The sequence below is a fragment of the Ovis aries genome, chromosome 4 (genome assembly GCF_016772045.2).
Source record: "Ovis aries strain OAR_USU_Benz2616 breed Rambouillet chromosome 4, ARS-UI_Ramb_v3.0, whole genome shotgun sequence".
In the NCBI taxonomy this organism is placed as follows: domain Eukaryota; kingdom Metazoa; phylum Chordata; class Mammalia; order Artiodactyla; family Bovidae; genus Ovis; species Ovis aries.
The window spans coordinates 92,845,923-92,864,992 of NC_056057.1; the positions used below are offsets into that span (position 1 = coordinate 92,845,923).

Below are 19,070 nucleotides of genomic sequence, written 5' to 3' on the forward strand. Positions count from 1 at the left end.
CCATGGGATTTTCCAGGCAAGAATACTGGAGTGGGTTGCCATTTCCTTCTCCAGGAGATCTTCCCGACCCGGGGATTGAACTCAGGTCTCCCGCACTGTAGGCAGACACGTTACCGTCTGAGCCACCAGGGAAGTAGGCCTCACCAGAAAGACAAGAAATCAGAATGAGGGCCATTCCAAAAGTCAAGTGAGACCTCTAAAGAAAAACTCTTCAAGGTCAATGAGGTCTTGCTGGACAAAACAAGGTCAGGCAAGGGACTGATCAGAGAAAGAGCAGGAAAAAGAGAAAATGAGGTGGTGAGGGGGAGCAGCAGAGGGGTAGCTCAGGCAGAGGCCTGAGTGGGAAACAGGTGTGCAAAAAAAAATGCACCAAAACAAGGAGAGGTGAGGAAGACCGACCCCCAGTCCTCAAGGGAGGCTGTGGATGTCTGGATGGGGAGGGGCAGAAAGGCATTAAGTCTTCAAGAAGACAGGGAAGGAGGGAAAGAGAGGGGGAGAGGTCAGACAAATGTCTATAAAATAATACCCATCACCACTGATAAAATACCCTTTTTTCTTCTTGAGAAAGACAAAGGGAATTTTAAGTAGGATTAAGTAGTAGTAGCTTTCAGAACTCAGCAGCTCTCAGGAGCAATAATAAGTACATAAATAGCTAAGTGGATGGTAGGAATTACTTCACTTTGGAATGTGGCCAGCCTATCAAAGTTAACAGTAATATCACATCTTTTGAAAGCTTTTTTGAGATTCTAGGGGGCAAATCATCTTAGAAAAACTGTACCATGTTAATTTTAGGAAAAGGATGCTCCTCACTGCATGAAGACATTCTATTGCCTGAAAATTGATAAGACCGAAGTTCTAGCCTGCTGGGAGGCACTCTCTTATCCATGTAAATACATTCCAGTATTGCCCCCAATTGGAAGCAAATAATTATGTTCACAGATTATCTTTGCCTAATGTAAAATTTTACTCAAAACATAACCCACAAAAGATGCTCTTAGTGCAACAAAAAGGACCTGTGGATATCCCACTTTCAAAATTCTCTAACTTTTGGACTCACTGTGAATATTAAGACATAAACTTTGTAAGGACTTCACTGTAGCTCAGACAGTAAGAATCAGCCTTCAATGTGGGAGATCTGGGTTCTATCCCTGGGTTGGGTAGATCCCCTAGAGGAGTGCATGGCAACCCACTCCAGTATTCTTGCCTGGAGAATCCCATGGACAGAGGAGCCTGACAGGCTGCAGTCAATGGGGTCACAAAGAGTCAGACACGACTGAGAGACTACTACTACTACTAAACTTTGTTAAGGCCAGATTTTGAAACACGTATAACTGTATATACCCATTTCTGAATTAGGTGGAACTGGGCAAATTGGAAATGCAAATAATGTCCAAATCCTGGGGCTTCCCCATTGGCTCAGTGGTAAAGAATCCACCAGCTAAGAAGGAAATGTTGTTTGATCCCAGAGTCCAAAAGATCCCCTGGAGTAGGAAATGGCAACCCCCTCAAGTATCCTTGCCTGGGAAATCCCATGGACAGAGGAGCCTGGCAGGCTACAGTCCATGGCATCACAAAGAGTCAGACATGACTGAGCAACTAAGCACATTCAAACCCTAGGCACTTCTAGCCACGAATATCCTATAGATTTTTCCTCTTAAGTACATTAAGCACATTTCTTCTTTGTCTGCTAATGTGCTGATCATCTTCTCTGCTTCCCAAAAACACATAAAAACTGGGTGTTGGTGGCAATTGGGGGTACAAATATCTTCTCTCACCATCTGGAAACATTCACGTGTTACTGTTTTCAAAAAAAGTAAGAAAACACATTGCATTCTTTATTTATTTTCTACCCAGAGACAAGTTATTTCAGTATCACCCACAATGGAATTTGCATGAAAATCTGCTCACTGACCCCGTTCCCTAAGGGTACATTTGCCCTAGCACTTGGAGTAAACACCATTTTCATTGCACCAGAAAGAGTTATAATTGGACAGATTGTTACAGTTTTAGCAACACCCAAATAAACCAAAGGAATATGAAGCAGACATGCCACCAAGTCTGGATTCTACACCTCAGTTCAGTGTTTCTGCCTGAAATAAGTATTTCTTCTACACCATCGACAGATGCTTAAAGGACATCTAGAGACGTCACCATTTTTTTTAATGACTTTAGAGAAATTGATCATTCTGAAAACAGTCCATTAAAAAGCTCTATGATTGTATATTAACTCATATATACGAAATCTAGAACAATGGTACAGATGAACCTAATTACCAGACAGGAATGGAGAGGCAGATGTGGAGAACAGGCATGTGGGCAAGGCAGGGAAGGGGAGGGTAGGACAAACTGAGAGACTACGATTGACATATATACACTACCATGAGTTCATTCATTTCACTGACTGGTTAATTTTCATTAATATACCCTAAACAACAATAGGATATAAACACGTGGATGATCAAATGACATTCAGAATTCAAAACTAAGCACAGTGTACAATATACATGAATGAAAAATCCATAAGGCCCTCTGTGTACAACTTCTTTCAAATCCTTCTATAAACTGACTGCTCTTTATATCCCATTATTCACTGACATGCAAACTCTTCATGAGATGCACCTCTCCTCTTCTCTTCACACTTCTCCATGCCACTCTCTGCTGACCCATCCTTTCCCTCATTTGGGAAGCTTTCTCAATCTTTTCTTGTTCTCAATCACCTCCTCCCTGAAGCTTTGAGTTTTACAACTCAAACTTATAATCATACATTTTTTGAACTTCTTCGATATCTATGTCCAAATTTAACAGTTAATCATAAGATACTTTGTTGCCCTTTACTTATGTACATGTTGGGTATATCTCTCTTTCCCAACTAAATCACACGATTTAAAGATAACACATCCCTCTTATGCCTCTCCTTCAAGTTTCTGTCAAGATCCTACTCCACGTTTAACATCCTTCTCTTCATATTCTTTCTTTATTTTTTAAAGACTTTTTTTTTATGCAGACCATTTTCAATGTCTTTATTGAATTTGTTACAATTGTTGTACAGTCATTAAATCATGTCCGACTCTTTTGTGACCCCTTGGACTGTAGCTCGCCAGGCTCCAATGTCCATGGGATTCTCCAGGCAAGCATACTGGAGTGGGTTGCCATTTCCTTCTTCAGGGGATCTTCCTGACCAAGGGATCGAATTTGCATATCCCCCACTGGCAGGGAGACTCAATACCAGAGTCTCTTGGGAAGCCTTTGTTACAATATTACTTCTGCTTTATGGTTTTGGTTTTTTGGCCTCAGGGCATGTGGGATCCTAACTCCCTCACCAGGGATTGAACCTACATCCCCTGCATTGGAAAGGGAAGTCTTAACTTTGGCCACCTCATGCGAAGAGTTGACTCATTGGAAAAGACTCTGATGCTGGGAGGGATTGGGGGCAGGAGGAGAAGGGGACGACAGAGGATGAGATGGCTGGATGGCATCACCGACTCAATGGACGTGAGTCTGAGTGAACTCTGGAAGATGGTGATGGACAGGGAGGCCTGGCGTGCTGCGATTCATGGGGTCGCAAAGAATCGGACATGACTGAGCGACTGAACTGAACTGAACTCAACTACCTAACCGCCAGGGAAGTCCCTTGGTATTCCTTCTCACCACCATGTTTATCTGAAAATATGCTTAAATTAGATGCCCTCCCCTAAAGAAATTTCTGTAACTCTGCTTCTTTCTCAAGTTCTCCCATCATCGCTACTTTGTTTTTCTGCTAAACTTCTTTAAAAAAAGCATTCCTCCCTCTACCTGTATTCCATGTCTATCTCCAGCCCTCACCATCCTCACCATCTGAGTCTCCATGAAACTTCTGTTCTTCAACCATGCTTCTTGGTAGCACTAAACATGCATGCACCCTAACTCCTCTCCTGACTCCCAGTACATCTCCTGCCCCAACCCGCAATGCTTAATTTCTTCTTCTGGTTCCTCCCCCAGAGGGTTAGGTGGTTATCCCTCATCTCTGCTCAGTTTTCCCTGGTAACTGCATCTCTGTCCTTGTCTTTTAACTTCCAGGTCTCCTGCATCTACTACTACCTAATCTGTGTTTCTAGTGTCTTATACTAGGCAGGGTCTCAAACCTGGGATGCCAAACCTGCTGGGCAGTTCCATGGGGCGATTTCAGAACCCAATTCCAGTTAGTCCTTCTAATAGTGCATTACCATTCTTGCTGCCTTTTCGGTTAAGTAGTTTTCCTAGACCTAGCTGGCAGAGCTTTGTCACTCAGAACCCCCATCACTCACCACCCCCCCCCCAGGGCATTCAGCACTCACCATATCCTGTAAATACTACCTACTAGGATCTCTACTGGAGAAGGCAGTGGTACCCCACTCTAGCACTCTTGCCTGGAAAATCCCATGGAAGGAGGAGCCTGGTAGGCTGCAGTCCACGGGGTCGCTAAGAGTCAGACACGACTGAGAGACTTCACTTTCACTTTTCACTTTCATGCATTGGAGAAGGAAATGGCAACCCACTGCAGTGTTCTTGCCTGGAGAATCCCAGGGACAATGGAGCCTGGTGGGCTGCCATCTATAGGATTGCATATAGTTGGACACGATTGAAGCAACGCAGCAGCAGCAGCAGCAGCAGCAGCAGGATCTCTATACTCTGTGTTCCATCCCTAACTAGCACATCTCATGAGGCTGAGACTGTCTACCACTTGGGCTATGGGATGGACACTGACTCACCTTTCTCTTTTCTCTCCCCTGATCCCCAACCCTCCCTACACTTCTGTCAGAGGAATCTTTCTGAAAGAAGTATCTGACCAATGTCCTAAATGAAAAGCCTTATTTACTTCTACCCTACAGGTAGGATAAAGCCCCAGACCCCCAGTTCTGGAGCTTCTAGGAAGAACCCCAGAACCCTGCATGAGCTGGCCTGTCCCGATCTGGATCTGGATCTTCTGTTCTCACTCCCACACTCAGTCTCAGTTACTCTGGTCCCCCTGACCTTTTATTTTTTGTTTTCTTTACCTTAAACTCAAGACATTTGTGCTATATCCTGGAATGGGCTGCTCTCATATTTTCACATGGCTGAGGACTCTTGCCATTCATGTGCTTAGTCGCTCAATCATGTCCAACTCTTTGTGACTCCATGGACTGTAGTCTGCCAGGTTCCTCTGTCCATGGGGATCCTCCAGGCAAGAATACCGGAGTGGGCTGCCATGCCCTCTTCCAGGGGATCTTCCCAATCCAGGGATTGAACCCAGGTCTCCTGAATTGCAGGCAGATTCTTACCATCTGAGCCACCAGAGAAGCCCCTTGCCATTTATGTCTGGTCTCAAATGTTAGCTCCTTGGCAAAGCCTCTTAACCAAAGGATAGTAATTGCTGCCTTCCCTCCTCCTTCCTGAGGCCACCTGGTCACTCTTTCTGCATTTACTCTGTTGTATTTCTTCAATGTACATCTCAGCATCTGGAAATCTCTGTTTCTTTATACATTTACTTATTTAGTGACTCTTCAAACTCAAATGTAAGACTCACGAGCACGAGCTTTGTCTCACTTCACTTACTCCAGCTCCTGGAAGTCAGTTCCCTCCACTGGGGCACCCCTCTCCACATCCATCCTTGCTCCATTTACAGGGCTGCTCTAGCGCTTCTCAGATTATATCTTTATTTGAAAACCTATTTCCAAAGGAACTAAATAGAGGGAAAAGAGGTCATATCAAAATGTGTGGGCCAAGGGGAATGCAAGAGAGGAGTGTCTGGTTATAAGATGCTCATTCAGTATAGATCTTAATTTAGAAGAGATGTATCTTTATTGAAATTATCCCTTTTTATGTTCTTTTTAATTATGCTGTACATATTTCATTTTCCATGTGTTAGTTTCTGATATATATAAATGGGTATATAAATACATCCATTAATATATATAAATGGATTTAAAAGGAATGTTTATACAGACCTTCTATCTTGTATTGATCCTACTAAATGTACTTAGTTCTAAGTAGCTTTTAAAATTCCATAGATGTTTCCACATACACAGTCATGTTATCTTCAAATAAAAAGTTAAATTCTAACATTCAAAAAAATGTATATTTAATATCACTGTTATTTTTATGTACAAAGTACAGAAAGTAGAGCATCAAAACACCATAGCTGCTAGAGCAATGCAGGATATGGGGGACATGATTGAAATAGTTGAAAAGCACTGTCAGCACATTTTGTTATGATCTGTCATCCTCACAATATTTTGGACTCCTGGCGAACAAAATCATGTCTTGTTTATTTGTCAATATCCTACCAAACCTAATAAAGTACTTTGTCTAAAGTAGATAGACATAATTTTTAAAAAAAGAACTGAAATACTCCGGCACTGAACACTTGGCACATGTTCAATAAATACTTGTTCATTGATTGCAACAACCGATGTGCAAGTCTAAGTTTGTTCAATGATCAATGGAAGCTCGGCCCTGCTCAGAAACTATAACAAGAGATACAAGGAGGTAGAAGATGTTGTCGTTACTATCCACATAGAAAAGCTTCATTTCTCAGGTAATGACAAACACAAATGCTCCAAGGAAAACATTTAAATGGTTACCTGTACATTTCTTTATATGACTGTTCCTTTTTCCATGTGATCCCAACTTGCATCCAAAATTCTCCTCCCAGAACTCTGCAAACCATACATTTCTTCTATTATTGGCAAGAGTTCGGCTTCTAAAGTATCGATCAAACCCTATTTTAAAGAAGAATCGTATGAAAATACTTTAATGTACTATCAGAAATTTGAATATATATTATATCATGTTGTGATCATTGCATGAAAAAATATACATAACAAATGGGGGAGGATCAGTAACCCAGAAATAAGGCTGTCCCTGTGGCAAGAATCAATGGAGAACAGAGGGCAGCCTCTCTACTCCCACCATGCGCCGTTCAGGCATGCACAGCAGATTGGGACTCATCCTCACCGCTTCTTCCTCTCCTCTATGTCTCCCAGTGGCAGCAACCAGTGACCTCATGCTGAATATTTAGAACGAACTCAGACTTTTTCTCTTCTCTTTCCCCTAGTAGGGGTCTATGTTCTGGGTTTCTGTGCTTCTACTCCCCCGAAGATTTATCTAATCTGGATATTCCCTTTTTAGCTAACTCAGTAAACCAATCACTACTAATGTAACCTTCTGGTTTTTTAGATGCTAAGTCGTGTCCAGCTCTTTGCAACCACATGAACTGTAGCCTGCCAGGCTCCTCTGTCAGTGGGACTTCCCAGGCAAGAATACTTAAATGGGTTACCATTTCCTTCTCCAGGGGATCTTCCCAACCCAAGGACTGAACCCATGTCTCCTGCTTGGCAGGTGGATTCTTTGCCAGTGAGCCACTTGGGAAGCACCCAGTCTCCTGGAGCCCTGGGTAATAAGCTAAATTGTCAGTCTGGTCAGGTAACCACTTCACTGAAGGAAGAATACTGGAATGGGTTGTCATTTCCTTCTTCAGGGGATCTTCCAGACCCAGGGATCAAACTTGCATCTCCTCCATTGACAGGCAGACTTTTTACCCCCAAGCTACCAGAGAAGTCCTTACTTTGTCATTATTCTCACTTTAATATATATACTCTTACACCATTGATGAAATGATCTTTTGAACAGCATGCATTAAAAACCAAAACAAAACCTCCAATATACCAAACATTTGTCAACTGACTACTTCTCTGATTTTAATATTTCTTTCAATTTCCAATTGAGCTTTGATTGATAAACATGAGATTAAAACTGGAAATAATGCCTTGTTCCAACAAATAATGGCAAAGGTAGGAATTTTAGTCACTGTCAAGATCACTGGAAAAGATATTTGGGAGGCAGACTGCTTTTCAAGGATGTTCCACATCTTCTGTTGCCATTCATTTATCCATAGAGTCAAACCAGCATCATGCCTCAATTTGCTAAAAAGCAAACACTATCCTTCCAACAATGCTATAACTGTTGTGTACGTCCATGGATATTTGCAAACTTAGAGGGCAACTGCTAAAATCATGGAGATATCTAAGGCCAACAACAGTGCTCCTTAAAAAAATGTCTTGTGGATATCTTTTCTAATTAAAAAATATATAATGTGCTAACTTAAACAGTTACTGTCTTGGTAATTCTGCCATCAGTGCTACAAATTTTATCCAGAGTCATAAAATAATGGATGCATTTCATCACATGCTGATACTCTGATTTTGCTTTTGGGTTTAGATTCGGTTAGAATGAAACAAATTCTCCATGGTGCATCCTTACCATCAATTGATGCTCTTTTGGGTAAAATTGTCACAGCCCCTTCTGCAATCTCCTCCTGCTGATAAACGGGTGCTATTTTGGATCCCCAACTATCAGAGCCAATCCAGAGAAAATGCCCACTTTGGTTTAATTTTTTTGCTGCTTCCAATATCCTCCTATGAGAATAAGAACAAATAAAACACATCACATTTACCAAGAAACTTTACACATATGAATGTTATAAGACCTGCTATATCAAGTCATCAATACTCAGTAGGTCACCATTAAACAAGTCAATCATTCTAACTGCCTGAGTTTTAACATCTCCTAAAAGAAATAAATTGGAGACTTTAAGTCCAGTGCCTGATAATTAGCCTTATTCTTAACCTCATCCACATTATTCTGTCTATCATCATTGTTTGTCTTATTTCTTTTCAGTCCCTGGATTTTACTCAATAAACATTTCAGATTGAGAAACCAGAAGGCTGCTGTTTCTATGTAGCAGAAAGCAGTCTAGACTTGCATAAGAATGCTACAATTCTTGTGAAATATTACAAGATTCTACATTGAACATGAAATATATTAGAAAAAGGATGTGAGGTGCAAATATGATCCTAAATGAGGAAGAATATCAATCAGTACCTGATGTCATCTTCATTAGCAAACATAATCACTGCCCGAGCATTAGGTGTTTCTAGCAGGCGCTTGATAATTTTTTCAAATTCTCCAGGTCTTGGTTCACGTGGAATTTTCTGTGATTGAGCAATGCAAACGCCACCTATTTAAAGAGAGAGAGAGAGAGTGATTCAGAAAAGACATTTACTTAACACAGTTAATGAGGTTAGCTACTTTATAGAAACACATGACTCAGTAATGGATATTGTTTCTCAAAATATCTGTCATTCTCACCTATTTAAAAGCAATCAGGATGTTTTGCATCCTAATATATATATTTCTCGAATGACATCAGTGACTTAATCACACATCAGGTTTTTGTTTTTAAGTTTAAACATTATTTTTGTGAATGTCCTTTAAGAAAAAATCAAAGTGCACAAGATGTAGGACAGGAGAGAAAGAGTGGAAAGAAAGGCTGTTTTAATTCATTTAACATAAGTCCAAGTACAAGTGCTTTGATTAAAAAAAAAAAAAGGTATGAATATGTCTTATAGGTGAGACTTCCTGTGATAAATATAGGAAGGTCCTTTTGCTAACTTATTTTGCGACCCCATGGACCCACAAGGCTCCACTGTCCATGGAATTTTTCAAGCAAGAATACTGGAATGGGTTGCCATTTCCTACTCCAGAGGACCTTCCTAACCCAGGGATGGAACTCACATTTATCAGTAGACCTCTTTTAAAGTTAATTTCCTTTTTTTAGCTCATAGTATTGTAGCAAAAAACTTATGCAAAAACATAATATGTTATGAGACAAGTGGTCTTCAAGATTATTTGAGACACAAGTCAAGTTTCAAAGACACAAGCACTCAGTTGACATATTTCTCCACCATGAAAATCAAAATGGCAGAAATTTCATCCAACTCATGGCAAATAGATGGGGAAACAATGGAAACAGTGAGAGACTTTATTTTGGGGGCTCCAAAATCACTGCAGATGGTGACTTCAGCCCTGAAATTAAAAAGATGCTTGCTCCTTGGAAGAAAAGCTATGACCAACCCAGACTGAGTATTGAAAAGCAGAGATGTTACTTTGCCAAGAAAGGTCTATCTAGTCAAAGCTACAGGTTTTTGTTTTTTTTTCCAGTTGTCATGTATGAATGTGAGAGCTGGACTATAATGAAAGCTGAGCCCCAAAGAATTGATGCTTTTGAACTGTGGTGTTGAAGAAGATTCTTGTGAGTCCCTTGGACAGCAAGGATATCCAACCAGTCCATCCTAAAGGAAATCAGTCCTGAATATTCACTGGAAGGACTGATGCTGAAGCTGAAGCTCCAATACTTTGGCCACCTGATGCGAAGAACTAAACATTTCAAAAGACCCTGATGCTGGGAAACATTGAAGGCTGGAGGAGAAGGGGACAACAAAGGATGAGATGGTTGGATGGCATCACTGACTCAATGGACATGAGTTTGAGTAAGCTCCAGGAGTTGGTGAAGGACAGGGAAGCCTGGTGTGCTGCAGTCCATATGGTCTCAAAGAGTTGGACACGACTGAGCGACTGAACTGAACCATCCAACTCACAGAACAAAAAGGAAGAACACTTCTTTTGGTTTCTCATCTTAAGGCAATGAGAGGCCAAAAGAAAAATGTAGAAAATATCTCTGCCTTTTGCTGATGGGCTGGGATAAGAGGAAAAGAAGTTTTCCTCTGATGTAGTGGTGTCAAGGTAACATATTCTAATATAAAGAGAAAATATGACATCAGCAAGATGTTTCAATTGCATTATGGTTTGAACATACTTTTTGAGTCACTTGAGAAGAAAATCACCATTTATTTATAGCATGGCTTCAACAAGCAAGGTATTTTTACCACACAATTGGCAATGCATTCAATTACCCAAACATTACAGGGTGCCATTATGTGCCATGCACCTGGCTGGACACTGGAAATGCCCAGTCTAACCCAGCAGTTGCCAGCTAGTCTGGGAAAGGGGCATTCCAATAAATTATCATGGAGCATGTAATGATTTTAGGATGAAGAAAGTATACCACATTTTGGGAACACAGAAGAGGGAGTTACTCAAGTGCTTGAGAGAACTGGATTTTAAATGGCAAATATACATAAGCTCAGGGGCAAAACTGGGACATTTCTGGTAGAAGCCAAGGTATGAAAGAGCCTTGTTGGGTCATGACTGGCTGGGGTTGAGGTTGGAAAGAATAGACAGGTCCAGCTTGACAATGACTTTATTAGACAGGCCAAATAATTTGGGTTTTACATTGAAAAGGCTAGGAACCCACAGAAAGTTCATAAGCAGGAGAATTACATGACGAGCTATGTGTTTTAGGAAGAAACTTCAGGTAGCCAAACAAAGAGGAACCATGTGGTAGCCACACAATGGGTGTCCAGTGTGTTGTGATCTGATTTAATACATGTGACAATGCCGTATGATTAACAGTGCCACAGTACTGAAGGTTATTCTTTGTATAAGTTAGAACACTGCTAAAATTATCTTTGCAATAGCAGTACCCTCACTAACCCTACACTCTGCTCTTCAGTGCTGAGAATTGCCTATAAGCCACAGACTAAGCCTGTAAGTAGTCAGCCTACTGATATGTCCAAAATAGTTGTGATGATTGATTCATTCCTTTAGTAAACATTTATGGGGCTTCCCTGGTGGCTCAGATGGTAAAGAACCTGCCTGCAATGCGGGAGACCTGGGTTCGATCCCTGGGTTGGGAAGATCATGTGGAGAAGGGAATGGCTACCCACTTCAGTATTCTTGCCTAGAGAATTCCATGGACAGAGGAGCCTGATGGGCTACAGTCCATGGGGTCGCAAAGAGTCAGACATGACTGAGGGACTAACAGTTTCACTATCTGTCAGCCACCATGCAGGAGATATGGATTTATAATGGTGAATAAAATAGACATATTTTAATGGTGAATAAAACCATATTATAATGGTGAATAAAACTCTTACCAGGGTTTAGAAATGTTACAGGTAAAACAGGCTTAACACAAAAAAAACACCAAATAAGTATATAAGTTATGGCATGCCCTACGAGGAAGAGCAAGGACATTTAATTTATATTGATGAAAAGTGTCCCTAAAGTTGGTATCTCTCCATTAAAGTCAGAAAGAAAAGAGAAGGGGAGAGAATCAAGTGGAAAATGGCAGGAAAGAACCAGTGGAGTTAATGAATGAAGGGGAGAGAAGTACGAGACAAAGATGAGAGGTAGATGGGATCCAGGCCATGCATGTCATTCAAGACCTGTGCAAGATTATGAGTAATGAAGGTGCCTAATTTTCAGTAGCCCACAGGAGTATGTCTTTTCTATGACCACGGCATTTCATGGAAGAAAAATGAATGAGGACCACTAAGTGATATAAGAGGGCAACCTGGAATGGAAAGAATAGGAGGCCAGGATCCCAGTTAGGAAGTTACTAGGACAGGCAACAGGGGATGATGACTAGGGTGATACCATCAGTACTGAGGAGGGGCAGGTGTATGAGTGCTCAGCGGTGTCCAACACTTTGCAACCCCAAGAACTGTAGCTTGCCAAGCTCCTCCTTCCACAGAATTCTCTGGGCGAGAATAGTAGAGTGGATTGCCATTACCTTCTCCAGGGGATCTTCCCAACCTAGGGATCAAACCTGGGTCTCCTGCATTGCAGGCAGACTCTTTACTGTCTGAGTCACCAGAGACAGGTGGACAGTGAAAATTGGAATTAGAATCAGTGGGACTTTGTAACATTTTTCCCTCCTTTACTGAAACATGACTGGCAAATAAAAATTGTATATACTGAGTTGGCAAAAAAGTTCATTAGGGTTTCCCCATAACATCTTACAGAAAATCCTGAGCAAATTTTTTTGGCCAACCGAATATTTAGGTTGTATTAATTTGATCGAGGTGGCGCAGTGGTAGGAAACCATTAAGCACGACTCTAAGGTTTTGGCCTTTGTGATTGGTTTCCATGGGGCTTCCCTGGTGGCTCAGACAGTAGAGCATCTGCTTGCAATGTGGGAGACCCAGGTTTGATTGCTGGGTCAGGAAGATGCCCTGGAAAAGGAAATGGCAACCAACTCCAGTACTCTTGCCTGGAAAATTCCATGGATGGAGGAACCTGGTGGGTTACAGTCCATGGGGTCGCAAAGAGTTGGACACAACTGAGCGACTTCAACTTTCACTTTTTCACTTTTCTGTGATGACATCATTAAACAAGTAGGAAATACAGGAGGGGCAGACTTGATGAGCTTGATTCAGAACCCAGAGGTTTTCAAAGTACCCATGGAACACTGAAATGGAAACAATGAGTCTGGAGCTAAGGAGAAAGAAGGGAGTTGTAACCACAATGTTGTTAGATGCAGACACAGTAGTAATTGAAGTGCTGGGAGTGAAGTGATCAGTCAAAGAGAATATTTAAATCAATAACAGGAAAAGGTGAAAGACAGAGTTCTGAAAACCCACCAGCAGGAAGGGAGCTAGTGAATGAGACTGGAAAGGAGTGATTACATGTTTTGAGGAGAAAACTTTGGGGACAAACTCTAGGGATTACTTGAAAACTGCATAATGTGTGTAAAAATCAAATAAAGAACTGTGGTGAGTGGAAACATGAGGTAACCAGAGAAATGTAAGATCCAAACTGTAACACTCTCTGGGGAGCAATAGCTGTTTCAAAACATGACTGCGCTTTTAAGAAAATTGTTCTAATTACTTAAGGATCCCATTAAAAACCATATCTTAAGTATCATTCTGAGATTAACTCTGACTCCATAATCAGAAGAAATGAAGGCCAGAAAATTTTAATTATGATTTTTTCAGATGAGGCAAACAGGCAATCCAGACTTATGGTTTAGTCTGAATTCATTGGTTTACTCACTTACTACAGATCCATTGAACATTTCTGTTCGTTCAAAATTAGTCAAGTTGGAATTTTACATTAGTCTATATTTTTATTCCTTCACCTCACCTTTTATTTGTGAGCCTGGTCCATTTGTATCTTTCTTGAAAGAGGAACTGCACAAGTAATTTATTTCAGCTGAGCAAATCCTTACAAAGAACGTGCACCCCAAAGGCATTATGCTGTTTGGTGCTTTATGGACATTTTATTGTAGAATGTATTACTCTCAAATAATTGGTGTTAGAAACTTAATATCCCTTTGCTTAGCCTTGAAACTCATTCACAACTTCTATCTTCACATCAGTCAAAAAGCCACAGAGTCCATTCATAAGTACCCATGGTCTATTATGTTTCCAGAGCTAAGCACTTTCTGTCTCCATTCTGCCTGCAACAGAGTTATAACTGAATGACAAGATGTACACATCAGAAAAGCCAGATAAGAATGTAAAATGATCTACTGCTAAGAAAATATTGCATAAGGTCAAATCAACTGCAGTAACAAATGACAGTAAATCCCCACCTCAAGTAATCATGACTATTTAAAACTATATAACAAGAGGTCATCGTACACTGTTAGTGTTTGGTTATAATACAGTAAAATTTAGTCAAACATTCAGGCTTTATCAAAGATGTGTTTTCCTTTATTCATTATCAATTGTTCCAATTTTAAAAGAGACTCTCTGACTTGATCTAGATTCCTAAAGTGTGGAAGAGGAGCTCTCTTGCATCAAAGCATGTCTATTCCATCTATTTCTTCATAGCCCACTCTGGAAGAGTGATTGTGTACAATTCCAGGGACTCTAAATTCCCTGTTCTGCAGGTGTCCCCAGTTTAGCAAGAAATAATTTTTAAAGCTTAGCACTTAGGGAAAGACTGTTGTACGGAAGAATTTATAATTGGCTGCTTTCTAAAATTCCCTGTCTGATTTCCTCACCTGTGTAAATGTTTTCCCTTTGATTATTTAGTGATAATTAAAAGATCATTTGTTGAGCTGAGCATTTTACATACACTCTCCAACGCACTTGAGCACTCCTTCCCAGGCTCATGCATTCTGTACCTCCATAGTCCTAGGGAAAGGATTCTAACCTTGGTATTATCACCACAATTCTGATGCGGAAACTGAGAAATAGGGGTGTCAACAGCTGGCAAGAGTTTGAAATCCAGTTTCAAAGCCACGTATGTGTGACTCCAAGACTTTTCCATCATATTGCTCATCCACAACTGACTATACTTGTGACTTAATGGTTTCATGGATATCCATGACTGATGAATAAGATAAAGTAAATTTAAAGACATTCAAAAGACCCAGCAGGTCACCCCTTATAAACCGAATCAATAGCTACACAAATGCAGTCCTTCTATTGAGCATTAAGAACAAAGTTAAAATACTTAGAACTCATGCAGATTATAGAACTGATTTAAACTTTAGTATTTAACTAATCCATCCCCAAATCTTTCCAATAGCCCCTGTGAATGTATGTTCTCAGGAAAATTTTCCTGAGGCCTCCAGTCTTCCACATCACCTTTGACTGTAGCAACCACAATAACTGTATATTTTTTTCATTGTTATCTTTTTTTTCACCTTAGACTGTAAGTTCCATAACTGCTGAATCTTGGCTTTCACACTGACCACCATACTTCTCACTACCTATCACGGTGCTTGGCACACATGGAGTTCAATGACTATGTTTTGAATAAATACAGGTAAGACTTACAAGAGACACTGCTGATATAAACAGAGGTGAGACATTTCTGACCTCAGACACGTCTCAGTCAAGTAGGAAAACATAGGATACATAAAAATATATCCTTGTTTTTAAAAGTGATTAAAATGGCACACAAAAGAAAAAAAAATTGAAATTGAAATTCAGAGAAAGCTCCCACTGATGTGGCATCTGTCACCCAAAATGGCTTTTATCAGGGCTCAATAAATTAGAATATTACCTTGGCCTTAGTTTGTTCATCTGTGGGGTTGCACAATAATTTGCTCTTATTGAAATAAGAGCAAATTTGTGAACAATTTCATTCATAATTTTTATCTCTTTATCTCATATGTGAGTACCTGGAAGCCTCAGGTCCGAGAGACGAAAGGTTCTTTACATATATGTTGGTTTGCTAGTGCAATAAGATGTTGAAGTGAAGAAAAATAGATATGGGTCAGAAGACCTGAGGGTCAGTCCTATGTGATCTTGAGCAAGTCTCAGTGTCCTCATCTCTGTGACAAGATTCATAGAAACTATCTTCCAGGGATGAAAAGGACAATATGATAAGTGCTATACAATTGTTGCATTGAATACATTGTTAATATTGTTAATCATCATCCTCACCTTAACCAGGTAAGCATCATCACTAGACTTGAGAGGAGAGATAGCTGATATTTAGACCTAAAACGTGAGTTTGTCAACAGGTCAGATCTTGAACCCTCAGCTTTATTTGTGTAATGTTATTAAATACCTTAAATTCTGAGAAGTGGTAATTGCCTGCTTTTCTGTGCCAGTAAACAAGATGACTAAATTTCACTTTTCACCTATTACAGATCATCACAGTGTCATCAGGGCAGTTTCAATGTGAGAGAATGGAGAAAGTGACTTACTTCTCCTTTGTCATCCCTGAATTCATACCTGCAGGATTCAAGCCTCCTCTTGGAAGGATTTTATAAGTATTTTGAAGATCTGGGTTGAACATTAGAATTTATTCTTTAAAAGAGTAATAGCATGGTGAAAACTATTCATCTATTAATGCTGCCGACCACTAAGTAGCAAATGTTGTGGAAACAACCCACATGCTCTTTTTATTTAAATACTTGCCTATAGATTATTAAGAAGCTGGACAATAGAGTGTTAAGACAATACTGCTGCAAACTTAGGAGCTTGAAATGCATATTTGCCTTGATCTCCGCCCAATGGAAGACCACCAGGGATGGTAACCAGACTGGGCAGAGAAGTCCAGCTGACTGCGGACCAATGACAAATTCCCAGCACCACCGGCAATGCTGAGACTGAAATGCCTTCCAGAATTGCTCTGAATTAGGTCAGATAGAACAAGCCATTTTACTTCCACATTTATCAGTGGCTTGCTGGGGGATATCCTGGAAAAAGGGGTAGATACATTAGTCAAGGCAGTTCCTTGCAGTCAGGGCCACCCCGTAGTGCAGCCACATTATGAGGCAAGGGCACCAGGAACCTTCACTGAATGGGGCTCTGAAAGGGGACTCACCATATATAAGAACTGAAACGTACAGAGAACCAAAGATATTATATCTCTGAAGTAATAGGACAAGTCAAACAATTAATAAAATACCATTGTTTAATTTTAAAGTTCCTCTTCAAAGAGGACTTATTGCACAAAGACAAGCAACCTATCCAAACAGTCCAATACTGGACTTGTAGCCAACTAGGACAAAAGAGCTGGCATCATAAAACTCCCTGTATTTCAGCAGAGAAGTTTTGTTAAAGCAATCTGAGAGGACAAAGAATTGTGTTTTTAGTTGTTGCTTATTTTTAAGAACAAAATCTCTATTAATAATGCAGAAAGAGAAAAATAAAACAAGAAACAATGTCACAGCATCAACTTCCAGCTGTGATGGAAATCCAGGAGGATTAAATTATTAGGAATGAAATTACTTACAAAGCTGCATATAGAATATTGAATGTGATTTTCTTTAAACAACATGATTATTACCAGTGTCTCAAGTTGGTTTACAATTTCTGTCAAGTTAAGTTCTAAGAAAATCATATTGAGTCTCTGATTATATAACTTGTTAGATCTGCATAAAAGAATGGTTTTGATACATAACACATCAACAAAGGTACCATTTTATCAATTGTTAAAGCTACCGGTAAAAAAGTGATGAGATTCTCAGGTGGCTCAGTGGTCAAGAAACCTCCTGCAACAAAGGAGATGTGGGTTCAATCCCTGGGTTGGGAAGAACCTCTGAAGGAGGAAATGCAACCCACTCCAGGATTCTTGCCTAGGAATTACATGGACAGAGGACTCTGACAGGTTACAGTCCATGGGGTCTCAAAAGAGTCAGACATGATTTAGTAACTGAATAATGACAACAGCAAAAAAAGTGATTGGTAAAAATTGTCAGTTGATCTTAAAAGATGGCTTATAATTGACCCTAATAAGAATTTGATACAGTCAGTCAAGTATTAACTTATTTTCTATGAATGCATCTTCAAATAATAGCAATGAACAAAACCAAATTAAGTAGGTTTTTTTTGTTTGGTTGGTTGGTTCTTAAAGACAATAGAAACATGTTAGCTCTTAAAAGTGCCCAGATCCTAATTCTAATTCATACAGAGTAAGGAATTTCTCCACCATCACCAGGCAATTCTCTGACCCCAACTAGGTATGCCACAATTCAACTCATTTCTGAAACTGTCTACCTGGAGATTGTCAGATTCCACAGGTTAAGAGTCCAGGTTCTACAAGACTGCCCTCCCCCAACTCCCCCACTTCAAATGTCAGTCACAAGCCCAGGTTGTTACCTGGCTTCTGACCCACGAGTTATAGATCAGAGATTCCCAAAACTCCCTCCTTAGGTTCAATTAATTTGTTAGGAGGCTCACAGAATTCAGAGAGACACTGTACTTACTAGATCACTGGTTTATTATAAAAGGATATAACTCAGGAACAGCCAGATGCAAGAGATGCTCAGGCAAGGTGTGGGGAAAGGGCACAGAGCTTCCACGCTGTCTCTGAATCTCCAAGATTTTACCAACCCTTTAGGTTGTTGTTGTTAAGTTGGTAAGTCATGCCCGGCCCTTTGTGACACCATGGACCACACCATACCAGGATTTTCCCTCCTTCACCATCTCCCAGAATTTGCTCAGATTCATTTCTGTTGAGTCAGTAATGCTGCCTAACCATCTCATCCTCTGCTGCCCCCTTCTGCTGCCCTCAATCTTTCCAGCATCAGGGTCTTTTCCAGTGAATCAGCTCTTCACATCAGGTGGCCAAAATAATGGAGTTGCAGCTTCAACATCAGTCCTTCCAATAAATGCTCAGGCTTGATTTCCTTTAGGATTGACTAGTTTGACCCCCTTAAAGTCCAAAGGACTCTCAAGAGTCTTCTCCAGCACTACAATTGGAAAGAATCAACTCTTCAGCACTCAGTCTTCTTTATGGTCCAACTCTTGAATCTGTACATGACTACTGGAAAAACCATACCTCTTCAAATCCCATCCTTTCAAGTTTTTATGGAGTCTTCCTTACATAGGCATGACTGACATGAGCATCAGGGGTTGAACTCAATTTCTAGCAAGTCTCTCCTCCTCAAAGGGCTTTCCCAAAGTCACCTCATTAACACAACA

The 19,070-nt window shown here is 40.4% G+C and overlaps 1 protein-coding gene across 4 annotated transcripts in view; it reads right to left on the reverse strand.

Moving 5' to 3' along the window:
- GRM8 (glutamate metabotropic receptor 8) overlaps positions 1-19,070 on the reverse strand; it is an 893,584-nt gene that overhangs the window by 513,397 nt on the left and 361,117 nt on the right. For all 4 annotated transcript variants that reach the window (XM_042248768.2, XM_042248770.2, XM_042248771.2 and 1 more), the window contains exons 4-6: positions 8,878-9,013; positions 8,257-8,411; positions 6,579-6,716 (exon numbers count right to left, since the gene is read on the reverse strand). In XM_042248768.2, the coding sequence (XP_042104702.1) occupies positions 6,579-6,716; positions 8,257-8,411; positions 8,878-9,013 (429 nt within the window). The remainder of the gene's footprint in view (positions 1-6,578; positions 6,717-8,256; positions 8,412-8,877; positions 9,014-19,070) is intronic.